Here is a 20,080-nt window from a genome sequence, read left to right on the forward strand (position 1 = left end):
GACTTTTCAAGTCTGTAAAATACAAACCCACAGTCACCCCCTGCTCATTTAATCATTGAACAGTCTGACCTGGCAGATGCTTCAAATGTGGAAAATGGAGTTAGGAAACAAGCTAAACAAATATATATTTTAACAGCAGGTTAAAACAACCCAGAAACTTAGGAGAAACAATAATTCCATGGCAGTTTTCTCCATCAAAACATTTGACACTGGATATAAAGAGATGTGGTGGTCCAGCACATCCTATTTTCAATAAAGTAGTGAAAATCAAAGGAATAAAAGTCTTCAGACCAGGATCTCCAAAAATGACACAATGCTTCTGTAAAAGCTACGTAAGCTTTAGAATGTGACCAAAAGTACTACCATGCAAGTACTATTTCATCACTCTGAAAAAATGGTCCAGAAATCATTCAGCAGAAAACACGTCTGCATCACAGAGGCTAAATAATCACCTTGAAATTAGTCAAGAACAGCTGAACAAAGGACTCAGCTACTGATGTAAGCAAAGAACAGTTGCATGATATTTGTGTTCAGGTCTATGCATCATTAAAGTTTCAGGTAAAAAAATACAAATATATTGATTTAGTTTCAGAGAAACTCACAAAGATGGGCCTTAAATCAACTTAAACTGTGATATAGCGTATCTGTGAGAGCTTCAGTTGCTTACAGGAGCCAGATGCAGATGAGAGGAAGGCTGAGACACTTGGAGAGCTCAGAAAGGATTAGATCACAGGAAGTTTTCCCAGCTGAGAATTTTACTCTCCAGTAAGAGAAAAAGAGGCTCTACTCAAAGAAACTGAAGATAGATCATCTACTTTGTTATTGCACAGCCATTAATATTCAGACTAAGTCTCTTCAAAGAGCTCAGACCTACAACCACCAGTGTCTTAGAGAGCACACTCCATCAGAAAAATAATTATTAGCAAAAAATTTATTTTACTTCTGCTTACAAAGCCTTAACTCCAACACAACAACCTGAAAGGCCTTGCTTTCTAAAGACCATTTCCATTCAATTTTTAAAAGTCAACAGTTTTTAAAACCAACAGTTTTTATCTGTAAAACCCCTCACCCTCCCACCCCTTAATTGCAAACCAAGACTGGCATTTTCTCAGCTCAGTAACTCAGTGTGAGGTCTTTTCCATAATTCTGGACTCCTGAGGAAGTTTCATATAAATAAAAGTTTTCATGAACCAAAATTAACAATGTTATCAGCTTATTACAAATTACTCGAATATTTTTTTTAAACCATCACTGATTTGGAAATATTAACCAGTACTTCTGGGAAAGGACTTTAAGCTAACTAACATTTTGGATTACTTGATTTAGTCCATGGGAGCAGGGGTTTTCTTCATCCCAAAGCACAACTGGGAATGCTTCAGGACAGCTCCTGTTTGCACACAGCTCGTTTCACGTGATATGCAGATTTCGTATTTCATAGCAAAAATAGGAATAGAAAAAATGTAAAAACCAATCCAACCAGAGCTATACAATTGTATTGAAACAGTACCAAGAGCAATTCCAGCATTAAATATTTCTAGGATTTGGCCAAGTTTTGTCCAAAGGAACAGAATGAGCCATCACTGCCGGCCCGCTTTTCCATTTTCTGTCGTTTCCATTCTGAAATGCAAAACAAGTGGTGAGGCTTGTTATTGGAAATGTGATAAACAGCTTCAGAAAAAAACTATCAGACTTAAAGACTTTCATAACTAGTTTTTCCATCACTGACCATCCTGTCTTCCCCTGCCCCAACTATCTTATCTCCTCCTCCTACTTCTCTGAGCATCATCAGAGAGGTTTCTGCACAGGAACATTCCAGCAACAACTATGAAAAGCTATCCACTATCAACCTCACCAAAAGACAAAATATTCCTATGTCTGGAGAATATTCATGTGACTAGGGAATCCATTTGGAAAACTTGACCCTTGGCAATTTGTTTCAAGGACTTCACCCCTTTTCACCCCTCTCACACTGACCCTTGACTACCATCACCTTAGTGACTAAAGAGGAGGTTGTTTTGTAGCTCTCCATCAACACTAAAGGCAAAGAAATGTATTTATACATTTTAATCCTCAGAAGAACAGTCTCTAATGCTGTAAACTGAAGTGTTCCTCCACACTGACACCAGCTATAGTGCTTTATTTACTGATACAAACCCGTTTTCCTCTTTCAGATGTTGATACAGCTCAGCTTTGTTGTTGACAGAGTTCAAACGACCAATAAATTCCTGGTGTTTCCTAGAGTTGGCAGTGTTAATTCTGTTGCTCCATAAGGACAGCAAGGACATTGGCCCTAAAATTTCAAGTAAAAAGAGTCTAAGTGATTTAATTTATGAATTCTTAAACCATTATAATGGCTTAAAAGAATTACAGACTATGGTAGTACATGTCAAAACCACTAATATTAAACAGTCTTATAAAAGAGGCTGAATAAACACAAAATATGCAAAGTGATAACAACTGAGGAGTTGTTCCACATGAGGAGGACTCTTCTTTAAATGCAGAATCTCAACATCAAAAATTATCTTCACTGACTTCAACTCAAAAACGATTCACCTCACTCCTTTAGAAAATACAGAGTGATGCAATAACATCTATCTTTAAAAGAAATAATAATAAATGCTGCAGTTCTTCTGGTTTACCTTTTGCCTTTTCAACTGTGGGCATTTCATCCATTGTAATAAGAGGCTTTTTGTTGGGGGGCTCAGGAGAATCAGGGGAATCTTTGATAACCTCAGCTTCTGCCAGTTCTTCTTTCTCCCGATCCAAAAGACCTTTTAACCTTTTGGAGAGGGAAGGAGAAGAGTGAAGAAAAATAGCAGAACATAATTCTTAATACCATTCTGTACTTCACAAAATAGTTCAGAATCCATACCATAACAAAATTTCCTTTGACCCCTTGGAATGGGTGAAAAACAATAGGGAAGACTAGCCAAATAATCTTCTGGATAAAGCCTTTTGTAAAGGGAAGGATCTTAAAATAAAATTTCACTTCAGTTAGTCAGCAGTATTTATACTGTAGTTGTTGAGACAGTTGATCAGTCTGAATTCTGAAGGAAAGACCAAGTAACAATGAACATACAAAACCACCAAACAATTTCCTATTACCTTTTCCAGGTGAATTCAGACCCATTCTATAGCAAACCCCTTTTATCCTAGTCCCCATTTTTGTTCCACATTTGAAACTAAAAGCAGTTGTAGGAATGGATTTGATCAAGCACAGAAAGGCATGAAGGGTCACAGCCATAGTGACAATAAAGGTGAAAAGGTCCTCCTATCTGAAATGATCACAGCATGCACAAAACACATGCAAATTAAGCTTTTTGATCTCTTTAGAATAGTTTGAAAGAAGAAAACCAGAACAGACTGATAGATCCTTAACACTCAGACAAGCTCAAACAGCAACATGAATTAGAGATAGTAGGTACGTGGACATTAATCCTGACGTTCAACTGAAGAGCCAAATCAATCCAAATTGTTGATCTACCTAAACACTAAACTATCTAGAGCTTAAAAGAAGATAACTGTCTGAGTTTTAAGCCATGCTCTGTATTTCTATAAAGCAGTTTAATGTCTAATAGGTGATATGGTTACAATAAAACCCAAGAGCAGCGACCTCTCAAGCTAAAAGTCCCTGCAAAGTGGGCAACAACTGGCCCAAGAACCACACTGCTTGTAAAAACGGGAATTCGAGAAGTCCACTAAGCAGGCGCTGTAATAAGATGCCCATTTCCCAAGCCTGCTAATATTTACTGATCCAAAACAACAAGAATTATTATGTTTCAATTTTATTTCACTTTGGAAAACGCACCTCTCTGATTCTTGCCATGGTTTATCTGACTCATAGTCTTTGCCCAACTTCTCTGACTTGTCCTCCTTGTCTTCCCTCTTCCTGCCCCGTTTCTTGCGCTCCTCTTCCTCAGGGGGTTTGCTCCTGCAGGCCATCAGGCACTCCAGGACCCGCTGGTGCTTGTCAGAGTTGTTTATGTGTGCTCGAACCAGGGTCTCCAGCTCATTCCACATGATCCGGTATTGCTCATCCCTGAGAAAGGCCAGGAAAAAGAAACAGTCAGGATTTCATGAATCACTAAACCACTAAATAAAAAGTAGACCTTAAGAAACAAAGAAAGAACCTCCAAAATCAAAAATAACTCCGAATAGATTCCCTGTCCTCCTGTACTGGAGGTCTGTCCACCTGTACACTGCATTCCACATTTCCCAATTAACACCCAGAACCAAGTTTAAATTGAAATGACTTATGTCCACTGACACATCACATTTTTCACAAGCTCTCACTGCCAAAAGGCACTTGCTAACTATGTAATGTCATGTACTGACATGCAAATTATTACTAAATTCTGTGGATTAAGAAATAAGAAGGAATTGCACCACACTACTGTAAATGACTTCCAGTCCTGTGGGCAAATCTGTATCTTAATGTCTTTTCAGCCAGTTCTTGGAAACACAACACACACATCACAATGACTGAGATATCAGGATATTCTATACTTGTTTTAAAGAAGCATCCCATATTTTAAGTAACTGTTTCAAAAGGATTTGACTATTCTAATATATCCCAATTTGAAAGCATCGTTCATTTATAACATGCTTAAGTTTTCCTTTTTATTAATTGGAAATGATTCCACTTTGACTGTCCAACTTGTATCAATCACAATGACTATCTCTGCATTCATATTTTTTAGCGCACTTAAAATTCTTGGGTAATAAATTGATGGAGTTCTTTTCCCTAACATACAGTACTGTGACAGCCCTTCAATGAGACAGGCAAAGGATTCACAGCACATACAACATTTAAGTTTACTATATATTATTTCTGGCTATATTCTGAAAATTTGGTATGAAAACATTAAAGTATTTCTGACAGAAGTCCAGCATGAACAAAGAGAGAGATGCATGTCACCTTTTTGGCCCCTTTCCTCTGGTACCAACAGTTGAAATGGGCAGTGGATCATTTTTCCTCTCCATGTCGACCAAATTGTAAATTGTTTTTTGACAGTTCAGAACATCCTCATCAGTCATTGCCTCCTTTACAATCACACTGGCCAATGGCACCACCTGCAAGACAAAAGAGAAGCCAATGAGACAATCTGTGTGTAAATGAAAGGCAATGGAACCACGGAACACACAACAAAATCCCACCCTCTTATCCTAAATTTAGCAATAACTCTGAGCAGGTATAAACAGATGTGTGTTTTCTTTACCCAGCTCAAAAATTCCACCCCAATTAGATGGCATCCCAATAATCTACTGCATTAAATACAGAGTACATCAGTGAAAATAAACTGATTTTGTGGTGATTTATCATAACAACAGAGTTAATAATTCATCAAGTGGCAAGGTGAAACTTAATCTAGAAGAGAACAAAAGATTACTTACAGCTTGCATGTTGAAGATGGTGGTCTGAGAAATAATCATAGGCCAGTAACGAGTGTGTTTCTCTAACTGATCTTTTGCACGTTCCAATGGAATTTCAAGACTTCCATCGATCTTATATCTGGGCTCTAGAAAAGGAGTTAATCGGTTTTCCCTCATAAATTCACCAAAATCCTAATGATAACCAAACAAGATACAATTAGGCATTTCTCTAACACAGCAACTTTCACTGAATGGGCTTATCACTAACCTGCACCACCCCCTCTGCTCTCCCTGGCCCTGCCAACCTGAGCCCTTTTCCAGCTTTCACGTGGTGAACATAAAAATAGTGGTATAGAAATGTGGGTTAAAAATCCAGGAGGAGGCCTTCTGGATCTGCAAGGTATTTCATGTATGGTAAGAGTTATACCATATTTTTCCAGAGGCCATTCTGTTGGTTTACAAGAGATACAAAGGATATGTTGAAAAAAATAAAGGAAATGCAAAATTAATGCCAGCTGATTGTCTGCTCCATACCAGGGTTCAAAGCTGACAACTTCATCTTTTCTATTTATTGTACAAACCATTCCTGTGCAATCTATCCTTCTGACAATAACTGGGAGATAGTCTTATGTGTATCCCACCCACAGAAAAAACTTACCAAGAAAAATGTTACTCTAGACCCAGAACAAATTTAAACACTCATAGTGAATAAGGAGGCAAGTACTTCTTTGACACAGCAAGCATTTTATGAAGCAGAACAAGCAGATGTACTATTTTGTATTAAATACTAGTACAAAGAAAGTTTGGCCATGTAATCCACTCCAGCTCTCCAGAAAATGCACCAACACTTCCTTCACACATCTACTGTGATGTAGAAGAGGAGCAACAGTTCAGAAGAAAAAAAAACCTAAAGGATCTTACTGTAATCCTGTAGTCAGTGACTCTTCCACCACACCCTTCGCTAATTGATGGGGGATCCTCTAGAATTGACCTGGAGCTACTTAAAACATGCAAAAATATTTCCCCTCCATGGCTGCTGAGCATGTGACTTATGACTTTGGAGCCAGACTTGCGTGGCTGTTCCAACAAAACTGAACGACCTGTTGGGAATGGGATCAGTTTTATTAGTTACTGCCTGCTGCAATTTTTAATTAAAACTACATAAATAAATATGAAACAGCTTTACTGCAGAAACATCCTCATTAAAACCAACTTCCAAGAAGTACCAACTTCCAAGAAGTAATAAAATAACCACTTGAGTGTAAAGGCATCAGTTGATACCTGTTCTTAGTGCTTGAAATGGATGTAGTTTCTTGGAGACAGAGGAATAAAACTTCCTTTGCCATGTTTCCAGTAAAACAAACTATGCATAAAAGGGTGCATTCTTCAAATAAGTTGCTTGTTATGAGGGAGTAAAAATAGCAAAAATATCTGAAATATGCTATTAATTTTGGTTCTAACAATTTTTATTAATCAAAAGTACTTTTTCAGTATAGAATCTTTAGAGAAAAATGCATGAAAATACTTTTTAATGAAACCACTGCACATTTAGACATTCAAATGACTTGACTGAAGAAAATATTCCTTTGAAAGGATGTTTGTAATGCAAGTTTGCTTGCAAACATACAAACATTGATTTTAATACTTGTTCCTTCTTTACATCTTTTCTCCCATCTTGAAGTTTCAAAACAATTCCATTCACCTTTGAGGACATTTAACAACTTTCTTCTCTTATTTATAGGACATGTTACAATAAACTTGGTATTTTTACAGTATGTAGACATTTAGTGATACACAACCCAAAATGTGCTAAGTACTCTAATTGCAGTATTGAAAATTAAAACATTAAATAATTAGCCAAGCACACAAATTTACCATTGAGGAGGAAGTTTGTAAGGCATGAAGAAGGTCTGCTATTTACATCTACTGGTGAAATTCTGTATGCTCCAGTGCAATAGTGCAGCTCTGAAAAACAGAAATGAGCAGAGAGGTTGAGTGCAATTCAACAGACAGGAAAAACAATCCACAAAATAAAAGGAAGGAAGAGGAGGAAGTTAGTTCACAACCAGCAGAACTAAAAGCTCTGGATGCCTCTCAATCTCAAAGCCTACTCCCTTCACTATCTCCTTGCAACGGTTCACTGGGAGGATTCCCAACCCCCCTCAGCTCTGAGACCCCAAGACATTCCCAAGCCCTGCTTCCAACAAGAACCCCAGCTCTTTATCTCTTGAAATATTTCAATGTATAGTCTGTATTTCTCTTATCTGTATTTTTGACTTACTGGCTCAGTGAGTCAACATTTATTGCTAATAGTCTCCAGGGGATTCCTGTGTTACCTCAGGAATTCCCTTTCCCTCCTGTACTCAGACTTGGGTAGAGATCTCTCCCTTACTCAGAAAGTAATACAGAGGGACTAGTCTACTGATAGTAGCATTGGATACATTTAATTTCCTTATAAACCTTTTATAGTAAAGACAGTACTCTGATCCCACACCCCCAAAACAATAATTAAAACTGAAAAGAATTCAACATCTCAAAGCCACTATGATAAAAAACCACTGTGGAACTGATGAGGCCCTGTGGGAGGGGCAAATAATTTTAGTTAAGGAACAATTTCATGATACTTCAGAGCAAATTAAAAATCAAAGCAATACAAGCATTGCACCTCTCTCACCTCATACCCAAACGAGTACAACCATTAGTAAAGCAGGGTGTACTCAGAGCTTATAGAGCCAGAGGTAAAAGCAAGGAGCAAATCCCCTTCTTGTGCAGGTTCTCAGCAGTGCACAGAGGGGACAGTGCTCAACACCAGCTCAAAACCAGCTCTGGAAGGTTCCATGCTACCTACCCACACTGTTTGTCCGAGGGGTGCACCATTTCAATGTAACAGTTTCCTTAAAAGTGCCTTCTCTGCTATTGCCACCCACATGATTATCACCTGCAGAGAAAGACAGAAAAAGGGGGTGATCAACCACATTTTCTTTACTACAGCAAAACAACTCTGAACTTTTAAGGTATAAAATACATATAACATGAGCATATACTGACCAGACGTTTTATTATTAAAATCCCTTCATACAAGGTCTCACTGGTAACTGGTCCTGCAAAAGCCAGCTGAGGGCCTTAAACCAGATATTATCAATACTCTTTTACATTAAACTACATTTCTTCTAGTGAGCTTTAAGAGTCTTTATGATCTTTAGCTCATATTGTCTCAGGAAAGAATTAACTGAGTTCTGCATGAAGTTTCAGAATTACACAGTCCCTGAAGATGCCCAAATCCACAATATTTGGAAGGAAAAACACAGATATCACCAGGCAACACCGCTGGGTTGGGCCAGCAACAAAGTGGGCAGGGTAGAGTCTAATCTTACAAGTAAGTTTTGTTTCATATCAGACATTTACACATGAAAGATTAGTTTGATGTGCTTATTAATCTGCAAAAGTTATTATAAAACTACTTCTGAGCCCTTCCAATAAAACTTTAAGCTTTCGACATCTTAATACAAATTCAGGTGAGTCCCAATTCATTCCTGTGACACTATATTCTTTTCCATCAGTCTTTAATCCTACACTCTACTAAAATATGGGGGACAGATGACAGAGGAGTTCCTTCCTTTTCCTCAAAGTAATGGTAATCCCCTCACGAGGAAAAAAGGCACTAGCTCTCCCAAAATGGCTATTTATGGACCATAGGACTTTTAATTCCACTAATACAGAAGTTCTAATCTGATTTATTAACAAAATTTTATATCAAGTACTGTTTCCTCTACAAAATAATTTTGCATAAGGTTTAGTGTCATGTTTTTCTAACCTTGAGTTATTAAAAACTCACTGCAGAGGAACACTGGGTAATAATTCCAAATTCAGAAAGAAAATAGGAGGTATTTCAAATGTCACAGAAATATCCTGAACATATGTGAAAGTGACCTGTTTTTTCACTGCCATATCCTTATTACTGTATTAAAACACGCTAATTATGAGTAAAACTCCAATGCCATCATTACAAGGGAAGTTTTTTGGGTTGCAAGGAACTGAAGAATCTGCTCCTCTAGCCTGAAATTTCCATGAATTTGAAGCTCACAACCTTTCTTTGTGAATAATTCCAGCTAGCTGATCCAAAGCCACCTTTGGAGGCCTATTTCTACTCACCACTCTTTAAGAAGTCAACATGTGCCTCTTTGTGATGAAGCAGCTCCACATCATAGTTGGCTGATGTATTAGCATGTTGTTCTTCCTTTAAAACAGAAAGGCAGAAAGAAGGAATATAATTACTTTGGCTAAAGGCCACCATTTTCAGAAATGAATCATTCTACATTTACCTTTCACTCCAGAAAGAAACAAAAAAAGTCTCCAACGTGCCTCAGACAACAATGGGATTGCAACGCTGAGGAAACTGCTCTCTGAGCTGTTTAAAGGTGCAGCCACCTGCTTTTTCTTTTTTTTTTTTTGGAACCCTCTTCCTCTTTTTACAGGTTTCATGACAAGTTGCATAGTGTAAAAGAGATAAAAATTAGGCTTTATTTAAATCAGGGAAGGAAAACTACAATATGTTGGATACCACCAGCAGTTACAACTGTCTGAGCAACAAATGGTCGCTGCAGGGCAGTGACAATTACTTTTCATAGTTAAACATCTTAAGAATCCAATCCAAAAACCACACTTTGAACTTACTATCATTTCCTTCCACTTAGAAGATCTAAGAGTGCACCTCTTTACACTTTGATAATTTTACAATGCCGTTCTGCAAAGAGGACACTGCATCTTTAGACAGCCACAGAGAACTAGCAAAAACAGAACAGTAAGTTTGGTAATTTATTCCAAGTTTAAAAACAAAAATTAAAAAAAAAAAAGAGAGAAAAAAACCACAGAAAACCCAACACAGTCTATCACTATAAGGACAAAGGCAGAAGGGAGAGGCATAACAGCAGCACACAGGTCAGAAAGTTTCAGACAAGGTATTTGCAAACTTAAGTCACATTGATGCCACGACCCATGCTCAAAGTTTCATTAAAGCTGTGAAAATAATTTTAATATCATCTTTTAACTTGTAAAATCCATACAATACTGCTAGTTTTCAAAGATGCAATTGCTGATTGACTGTATCAGATGGCAATGGATTTTTTAAATCATGGAAGTAACCTGCCCCTGCCCTTTTTGTTTGTTTGAATACTGACACTTCTGTTTCAAATTTCTCTTGCTGCCTGATCAGAAAATGACTGTAAACTTAATCCTTGACATTCTCAGTTGCAAAATATATTAAAACAGGGACATAAACAACTTCTACCACAAGATTTAATTGAATACGTTTCTTAACCAGCAATATCCTGTCCCAGTTTCTTGTTCATGGATCTTCAAACTAGAAAACCTACTGGGAAACCCTTAGTCAAAACCCAGCTCTCAGTTACAAACACCTTTATGTTGGGTGGGCATGGTAATGAAACAGAGGAAAAAGAGACTCACTATGCCACTATAATGCACAAGGGTCAAGAATATCTAAACACAACTAGAAAAAGAGAAAAGAATCACAGACAAATTAATCTGAGATAAATAAGATTATATATTTATATAAAGTAATGCAAACAGAACTGAAATAACACTTGTATTGCTACATCAAAAATTGAGATTCAGCAATACAACTTTTTTGTTCTGTGATCCTTCTTTACTTTTTTTTTATTTCCCCCTTCTTGATTTTTACTAACCTGGTCACAGACATTGAATGTGGGCTAATAAAATAAAAAAAAAAAAAGAAAAATAAAAAAAAAAAAAAAAAAAAAAAAAAAAAAAAAAAGAAAATATGATATGGAGAGAAAAACAATGTAAAAAATCAATTAAAATAAACATCAAAAAGTTTTCAAACAGATTTAGAAGTGATGCAGCAAGTTCACACAAAGCTGTAGACACAATATTACCTTCATGGGGATGTTTGTGATGGTGGTTGAAGCCAAATCAAAGTGTTGTTGCACTAAAAGATTCAACTTTGTGGCCAAATGCCTCCCTGCACGGACACTGTGCACTTCACTGGTGAGGACAGGTGAGAGCTGAAACAAAGGAACACATGGAATTCATGGATTAGGCTCTAATATCATGGAACAGTTAATTCAAAATTCATAAAATAAGTATTTACGCTGCTAAGTTTAAGGGGGAAAAACTACCATCCAAAAAACCCACAGCAAGGGAAACAACAAGGAAGAAGCACAAATTATATCTAATTCAGAATCTGAAGGTTATGCCACTTGCTACAATTGCAATTACTACAAATGATAGAAAAAAATTCAAGAGTGCTAAAAAAATCTGGGTCATTAATTGTTAATAGGAAGAGTTTTTCTTTTAACTACTGAGTAACAGGAGCAAAGTAATTTTATAAGGACTGTCAGTGCATCATATATACACGTGGAAAATAAACAGAAGCCTTGAGATGTATCTGATTTTTCTCCAGCCAAAAAGAACATTGGTTTGGGGCTTAAAAAAAAAAAACTACAAAAAAACCCCCCAACCAAACACAAAAAAAAAAAACCACCACACAAAAAAAACCCCAAACAACAAAACCCGGCAACAAACCAAACAAAACCAAAACAAAAAAACACCAAACAAAATCAAAACAAAAAAAAACGAACAAAAGCCCCAAAACTAGAACAACAAAAAAACCTCAAAAAATCAAATAAAAAAAAATAAGAAACCCAAAATCAAACCAAAACAAAAAATAATAAAAAAACACCAAAAACTCCAATCAAACCCCCCAAAAAACCCCCAAATCCAGTAACAATAATCAAAAAAAACCCACAAAAATCCCAATCAACCAAAAAAAAAAAATCCCAAAAACCAAACCCAGTGAACTGCCTTACAAAGGGAATTAGAATTCAATTTATTCTCTTCTGCTCACTTTTTTTTTTTTAGCACAACTACAGCAGAGTTTTGCAGAAAAGAATGTCAGGAAGGCAGCTGTTACAGTCTTTTTTATTTATTAAATAATATGCAGGACTAGATGCCTTTTGTGTTGAGAAGACTTTTTTCTTGTGCCTTTTTTCATTCTTACAGACGGCACAGTAAAATGCAGAGCAATTGATGAATTCATTACTAAATATTTTGTATGTACATGGTTTCCAACAACCACCACACGTGGTTTTGCTGCTGAACAACTAACAATAATTTGCACAAAGTCTGACATGGTTAATATTTGGTTAAGTTTTCTCTTTTTTAGCTCCTCACCTCTTTTTTAGGACGATCTGAAACCAGGCTGTCTTCTCCAACTGGGTATGTGTGGATTAACACCAGTTCACATTTCTGAATCTGCATTAGACTGAAAAATAAAACCAGTTTGTTTAGCCTACTATCTCCTAGAAATTGAATGCATTTTGATTTCTATAACACAGAATTATAAATATATATTAACAACACGCTGTTTCTGAAAGCATCCTGTAGAAACGAGGTTACACTAATGATTTCCAAAGGCAAATACTTCCAAATAAGCTTTTATCAGAACAAAAATAAAAACATAACATTTGTGGCTCTTCAGATGGTACAGCACTGCATTTCTTTTTGGACATATCACTGGTGCAACCTTGTTCGGCTTTACCCAGCTAAAAAGTGACACTACAGAGGATTTGTGCCTCCAAGTGTGGGTATTAATAAGGGGATTCCATGACCATGAAAACAACTACCCAAATAATACATATTATTATTATTATATTATTTTATATAATTATATAATATATATATTATCCTATTATATTATTATTATTATAGGGTATATATAATTATAGGATTATTACTATTACTACTATTATTATTATTGTTATTGTTGTTTTGTTGTTGTTGTTATTGGATATATGCTTATATCCTAATGTGGCTCAAAGATCAAGACATTGTTTCACGTCTCTACCTACAGGAATGAGACCATTTTTCTGTCTTTATAGTGGACTCAGAACCTGATTCCCTGGACAAATCCTTTATCCATCCATGAAACTGCAACTGCAGCAGGAAAACACAGGAGACTCCTGCTCCTGCTATTCAAGTGCCTGAGGTGCAACCAGGAATAGGATCTCAAGCTACTGTACACTTTACAAGGCAACACAGTGATTTAGAAATTAAAAACTAGTTTTAAAGAAGTTAGTTGTTAGAGTCAAAGAAAGATGAATGTAAAAATAACAGTATTATCATGAAAAAGATGCATTAGATGAATTACTGCTGAGAAACACACAGGATTTAACGAGGCACTGTTACGTGACTCCTCTTAGGGCAAGATGGAGAAGGTAACAAGCTAAAGAAAACCTGTCCTATGAGGATAAAGGATGACACTGGAAAGAGAATGTTTATACAATATCACGATTTACCACCTTCTATTTAACAGACTCTTTCAAACAGCTCATTAGAGTAAGTTTTATTAAAAAAATACATCCACATTTCAGAGAGGATATGCCAGGCATGTGCAGAGTGAAAGAAACTCAATTAAGCTTCTCTTAATAAAATAACAGTAAGTAATAATAAGCAATAATAATAATATTATAATATTTATTTTAGTAGTATCTTGACATATTTATTAATATTACAGCATTAATATATATTTTATATTATAGATTACTTATATATACTTTAACATACTTATGTATTATATATAAATACGTTTATATAAATAGATTTTAACATACTTATATAAATTATATTTCAATATATTTACATTGTTATATATTTATTATATTACTATATACATATAAAAGTATCCTAAATACATTTATAGAAGTATATTTTAATATTTTAAGCCCCAGAATATATTATATAATAGATGTAGATTACTATCCATTTATAATACATCAATATATATTAAATATATATTTTTAGACAAGAAAACCAATAATAAACAAATATTGATAATATTAATAGAAATTGATGATTATATTGGTTATTACAATAATAAAGATGATAACACTATTGATAATAATAATGATAATAAGTGTGTAAAAAGCAAAATAATATCAGTAACAATAACAAGAATAATAATAAAAGTGTGTAAAAAGCAATACTCACGGGTCAATAATAATAATAATAACAGTAACTGTGTAAAAAGCAATACTCACGGGTCTAATAACAGTAACTGTGTAAAAAGCAATACTCACTGGTCAGAGTTGGCTGCCAGCTTGTTATGCTCATGGATGGTCTCCTGAACACAATCCTCCAGCATCCGAACGTGGCTATCACTGGAAAAAGATAGGGAATTTCTTTTAATGCCGGATCATCAACCTCCTGGCTCAAAGCACCACTGAACATTCCTCTACTTCCAGACCTCCATAAACAACACTTCTAATAAGGCAAAGAAGGCACCTAATTCATGTCTGAGATGACCCTCTACGGGTGGAAGGCCACAATCCCACGCACCTCTTGGCGTTGGTGATGCAGATGATCCTGCCCCTGTTCCCGACGCGCTCCGCGTTCTCCAGGAGGGTGGTGCGGGCCTCGTGCTGGTACTCAGTGATCTTGCACAGAGCCTCCACCGCTGCCACCAGCCCGTGCAGGATGCTGCAGCACTCAGGGTCTGCTCGGGGGTTTGGGGGCCCCACAGCTGCCAAGGCTGCCATCAGCTGGTGAAAAACAGGGAAATGAGCACCGGAATGTCCTTTCCATCCAACTGGAATGTCATCACTTTAACACGCTAATTAATATTGTCGGGAGACGAACAAACAAGACAATTAACCAGCATTGTATGTTGGCGGCCTTCTGGGAAACATCTAGCCCTAAATCAACCTCTGGAATTCAATTTATTAATTGTTACTGAGCCTTGATGGGGATGCAGCTCTGCAGCGTTTAACATCCTGCTTTGCAGACACTGCTGAGCTCTTTGGGCTGGAAGTCAGCTTAAAGAAGACAGAAGTTCTCCATCAACCTGCACCTCAGGAAGTCTTCCATCATCCCCATATCACCATTGGCCAATCAGTGCTCCAATCAGTCCAGCAGTTTAATTACCTAGGCAGCCTCATCTCCTCGGATGGCAAGATTGACAGAGAGATAGACAACAGGTTAGCAAAGGCATAGAGTGCTTTCGGAAAGCTACATAAAAGGGTCTGGCGAAATAAACACCTGAAGAAAAGTACAAAGATCAGTGTTTACAGAGCCATTGTGCTGTCTACTCTCTTATACGGATCTGAATCATGGGTCATCTACAGCCACCACCTGCGTCTCCCAGAATGCTTCCATCAACGCTGCCTCCGTACAATCCTAAACATCCACTGGTCAGATTATGTGACCAATACATCTGTTCTAGAACAAGCAGCTGTCACAAGCACTGAGGCCATGTTGTTGAGAACACAGCTGCGATGGGCAGGGCACATCTCAAGGATGAAGGACCAACCACCGCCTCCCTAAGATCTTGCTTTATGGTGAACTTGCCACCGGCTGCCGCATGAGAGGAGCCCCAAAGAGACGATACAAGGACTCCCTGAAACAACATCTCAGCCTTGGCCATATTGATCACCATAACTGGTCTACTCTGGCCTCCAATCGGGAGGTCTGGAGACACACCATCTATAACGCTGCTGATGCCTTTGAGAACGCACGCAGGATCACCCTTGAGGAGAAAAGACAGCACAGAAAGAATCTTGCCTTGCAGAATATACCATCTAAGGAGTCTTTCTGCTGTGCCTTTTGCAACCGGACGTGCCTGTCTCGTATTGGCCTTTTTAGCCACCAACGCGCTTGCAACAAATGTGGGTAGGGCCCTTCCCAAATCTTCGTTCGTGAAGCCCGGCCATGATGATGACTGAGCCCTGAAAATATAATATCCTCATTTTTTGTTTAGATTTTGGGGTTTTTGTTGTTTCTGTTTTGGTTTGGGGAGTTTTGGTTGGTTGGGGTTTTTTGTTTCATCTGTTGTGGGTTTTTTGTTTGTTGTCTGTCTATTTGTGGGGTGTTTTTTGTGTTGTTTCTTTTTAAGTCCCAAACCGATGTTCTTGTTGGCTGGGGAAAAAAATCAGATGCATCTCATGGTTTGTGCTTATTTTCTGTGTGTGTATTATGATGCACTTACAGGTTTATTTGCCTACCATGCAAATGTTAAAAAAAAAAAGAAGGAATTTAATAAGTAGCACCAAATTACAGAAGAAATACATATTAAAATAAATAATATGAAATTAGTGATGTAAGTCTATAGTGAGAGACTCTAAATTTTGTAAAGCTGTCTGTAGAGTAATCCAGGCTCACAGGCAGCTACTTGAAATTGTTATGCAACAATTTCAGACCAGATCCACCAACATTTTAATTAACCAGAGTTATTTCATACTAAACATAGTGAAATGTTGCTATTTATTTCACAATTAAACTACGCCTACAAGAGACCAGCTACAAATCATACCTCCTGCAAGTTCTGATCTTCTTGAGTCCAAGAATTCAAGACATGGGCTCCAGAATCACTCACAATGAAATTCACCTGAAAGGATCAACAAATCACATGTGAGATAACAGATACTATATTGTTATTTCCCCAAATCCAAACAAATATGAATTACACTCCCTTTTCCTGATGTTCTGGAGATGTGCAATGACAAAGCAAACTCAAAATAACACAACAAACCACCAAAATCACACACTCCTGATATGTTCAGTTTTCCCTTTAGTAATATGAGTAACAACTTCCTACTCTGTTTATATTTTTAAGCCATAAAACCAATCCCTACACCAAATTAGAACTGCAGATTATTAAGTATTTCAATAATTATGCAAGCTTTTCAGTAGAACAGTCAGAAAATAAAATCTAATACTGCAATACTGCACATCATTCTCCAAGGACTGTCACAGTATATCATGAGGTAAATATCCAACAAGATTTAAAAAACATCACCTAGGAAAACATATTTAGAAAAACAGGGAGCTGTGTGTGCCAGGAAGCACTCCCACTTTCCCAAACTGGCAGTTTCAGGGTGATCCTACCTCTTCCTCAAGCCAAGAATTCCTTCAAAGTTGACACCATAAACTTTATGAAGAGCTACTAAGTGTGTCTAGCAACAAAATTCAGTTTGAAGCAATACCTCACAAGCTTTTGTAAAGTTACAGCTTTACAAGGGAATAAATCTCTAAGTTGCCCTAAAGCCCCTCTTTATCTCTTGTGTTAAGTTATAAAGTGACAGTACGACAATGAAAGGTCCCAAAATTAAATATGTTATAGGATTCATATATTACTAAAACCAACTTAAGTGCTGTAAAGCATAACAGCAGCAGAAAGAAATTTTAAATAATAAATTATATTTCATATTTCAATCTAACCAACACTTAATGATTTTAAAACACTTAAATATAAAAGAAAAATATTCCTCATACCATCAAGAAGGCTGGAAGAACTTACCAGTTTCTTGAAAGGGAAGATATCATACATTATTCTACAGTACTCCATGGATGATTCCACAGAGCAGGTCCACAGGGACTTGGAGATGGGTGCCAGAGGGATAATTCCCTGTGTCCTGTTCTTCACTAACATGTCGAATTCAACGTGTTGCCTGCATGATTCTGCCATGTAGGGGCAGTGATCCACCACGAAAACAGTTTTATGAGACTCAGAAAATATTTTCATTTTCTTCCTAAAAGAAACAAGACATCAAAATCAGGGAGAAACTGTAGAAACTGTCCCTGCCCATGGTCCCTTCCAACCCAAACCATGCTGTGATTCTATGATTCTGTTATAACTTCGACAGAACTGTTCAGGGTTTTTAAAAAACACAAAAATCCCCACTTTAAAAATCTATTTACACGGAGACAAACATTCCTCTTGAACTCTAACTAATCCATATTTAGCATACTAGGTTTATAACCAGAAGAAACTATTTTTTCTCAGGAGGAAAAATGCAGAAAAAAGATTATACTGCAGAGAAGGCAACAAGAACTCACAGTATTGCCCTCTCCACTTCCCTAGTTAAAAGAAACTTAAAAAAAATAAGCAGAAACTGCTTCCTACTTAAAGCTTATTTCCTAAAAGAAGTTACATGGAAAAACCAACTTATGATTAAGCTTTACGGAACTTCAAGTAGCATAATCAGACTTTAAACTGATTTTCAACCTTTACTTTGCTAAACCCTCTTGATTTTTAAACTCATATTTGCATCTGTACTTCAGTTTCTCACTAATAAATACACTAAGTGTGAAATCATAGTGTAAATGTTTCTTATCCAGCAAGGCTTAAAGGAGCTCTCCTTGTGTTCTTCCCGACTATGCAGCCTGAGCCCTCTGCAATGGAGTGTGGAGCACCTTCCTGTTCCACATCCACAGCCTGGGTCTTCCTTTCCCACAGCACAACTGAGAGAATTATCTCTGGAAGAACATCAGACCCTTGTGTTAGGGTGGACATCTTTGCTCAGGGACCCAAACTACATAAGAAAACTAATCTTAGACTAGTCTTAGACTAGCTACTCAGAGCACTGAACTTCAACCACACACTTCCCATCAAATGTATGCAGCTCCCAGATGTTTCCATATGGTTTCAGGGAATCCCAGAATCGCTGGGGTTGGGAGGGCCCTCTGGAAACCATCCAGTCCAAGGCAAGGTCACCTGGAGCAGGTGACACAGGGACGCGTCCAGGTGGGTTTGGAATGTCTCCAGAGGGGGAGACTCCCCGCCCTTCCTGGGCAGCTCTTCCATGCTCGGCATAAAGAAGCTCCTCCTCGTGCTGAGGTGGAACTTCTCGTGTTTCCAGTGCTCCTCGTACTGTCGCGGGGCACCACCGAGAGGTCTATCAGTTTCCACCATAATAACCTATTTTTCCACGTAATTCTGCTGAATTACAAAACACACGACCCCAAAAAACCCACATACGAGCTCATTTAAAAAAAACCCTAAAATACCAAAGCAACGAGGACCACACAAGTCAAGACTGGGGCCGCATCTCGCTCTTGGTGGGGAGTTGGACGAGGAGGAGGTTTGTGCCGTGTCCCGAGCCCAGCACCCAGGCGCGGGGGGGCGGGTGAAGCGTTCGGCGTCCGCTGCGCGTTCCTCACCTGGGCCGGCTCCTCCTGTGGTGCAGCAGCCCCGCTCCCGCTCCTCGGCGCGCCCGGGCGCGGCCGCGGCCCCGCTCGGCGGAGGAGGAGGAGGGACGAGCCCCGCGGGCCGCCCTAGACGGGGCCAGGCGCGGGCGCCTCCGGCCGGGCGCCCTCCATGCGGCTGAGCCCTGCTCGCCCTGCGCGGGCGGCTCGGCGGGGCCCGCGGGGCCCGGCTCCGGCCGGCGCGCCCTGCGCCCGCGGGGGTGGCAGAGGCGGCCGGAGCCCCCCCCGCTCCGCCCACCCCGGAGCCCGCGGGGGCCCCGCGCGGCCACCGGCGCCGCCGGCACCGCGGCTCCGCCGGCGGGAGCGCCCGGCGCACCCTGCCCGCGCCTCCGCCACGGGCCACAGCGCCCGCGCCGCGCTGGGCGGGGGGTCACTCGCCCGACATGCCAAGGCCGCGTCAGGCCCCGCTCCTCGTGCTACTCCCACTCCTTGTCCCTGTCCCGATCCCGGCCCCAGCGCCCTACGGGCCCTCGCCCCGCCCGGAGCGCGCGCCCAGGATCTCGCGAGAGCTCAGGGCAGCCCTCGGGGCGGGACCAGTGCAGGAGAGGGTGAGATCTCGCGAGATCTGTGACCGCGGTGCGCGCCCCGTGGAGAGAGAGTCGGGTGTTTTGTTCCGGTTTGTGAGGGAATTCTGTGTTTTATTGCAGTCTATGAAGGAATTCTCTGCTTTATTCCCGTTTGTGAGGGAATT

The 20,080-nt window shown here is 38.9% G+C and overlaps 1 protein-coding gene across 2 annotated transcripts; it reads right to left on the minus strand.

Annotated features, from left to right (window-relative positions):
• Window positions 1-913: 913 nt before the first annotated feature.
• Window positions 914-19,510, minus strand: INTS13 (integrator complex subunit 13). 2 transcript variants are annotated; one of them, XM_064654175.1, is made up of 18 exons: window positions 19,345-19,510; window positions 17,702-17,933; window positions 16,715-16,789; window positions 14,746-14,948; window positions 14,487-14,567; window positions 12,583-12,673; window positions 11,286-11,414; window positions 11,076-11,099; window positions 9,526-9,610; window positions 8,222-8,311; window positions 7,249-7,338; window positions 6,295-6,473; window positions 5,395-5,565; window positions 4,919-5,073; window positions 3,809-4,039; window positions 2,640-2,779; window positions 2,155-2,290; window positions 914-1,617 (listed from the first exon to the last, which is right to left on the minus strand). In XM_064654175.1, exons 2-18 carry the CDS (start codon window positions 17,924-17,926, stop codon window positions 1,578-1,580), a joined length of 2,145 nt encoding a protein of 714 aa, XP_064510245.1. In that variant the 5' UTR covers window positions 17,927-17,933; window positions 19,345-19,510; the 3' UTR covers window positions 914-1,577. The 2 variants fall into 2 exon arrangements, with proteins under 2 accessions (XP_064510245.1, XP_064510246.1); XM_064654176.1 differs by lacking the exon at window positions 11,076-11,099 and having other exon boundaries at window positions 19,345-19,509.
• Window positions 19,511-20,080: the final 570 nt, after the last annotated feature.

The sequence above is a fragment of the Pseudopipra pipra genome, chromosome 5, assembly GCF_036250125.1.
Source record: "Pseudopipra pipra isolate bDixPip1 chromosome 5, bDixPip1.hap1, whole genome shotgun sequence".
Classification (NCBI taxonomy): Eukaryota; Metazoa; Chordata; class Aves; order Passeriformes; family Pipridae; genus Pseudopipra; species Pseudopipra pipra.

Bases quoted from the DNA above. Each gene is read 5' to 3' on its own strand.
- INTS13 (XM_064654175.1), bottom strand. From the start codon at position 17,926: ATGAAAATATTTTCTGAGTCTCATAAAACTGTTTTCGTGGTGGATCAC. The intron at 14,949-16,714 runs GTATGATTTGTA...GTTTTTCACCAG, and splicing joins AAGATCAGAACTTGCAGGAG to CTGATGGCAGCCTTGGCAGC. The intron at 14,568-14,745 runs GTGCGTGGGATT...ATCTTTTTCCAG, and splicing joins TGCATCACCAACGCCAAGAG to TGATAGCCACGTTCGGATGC.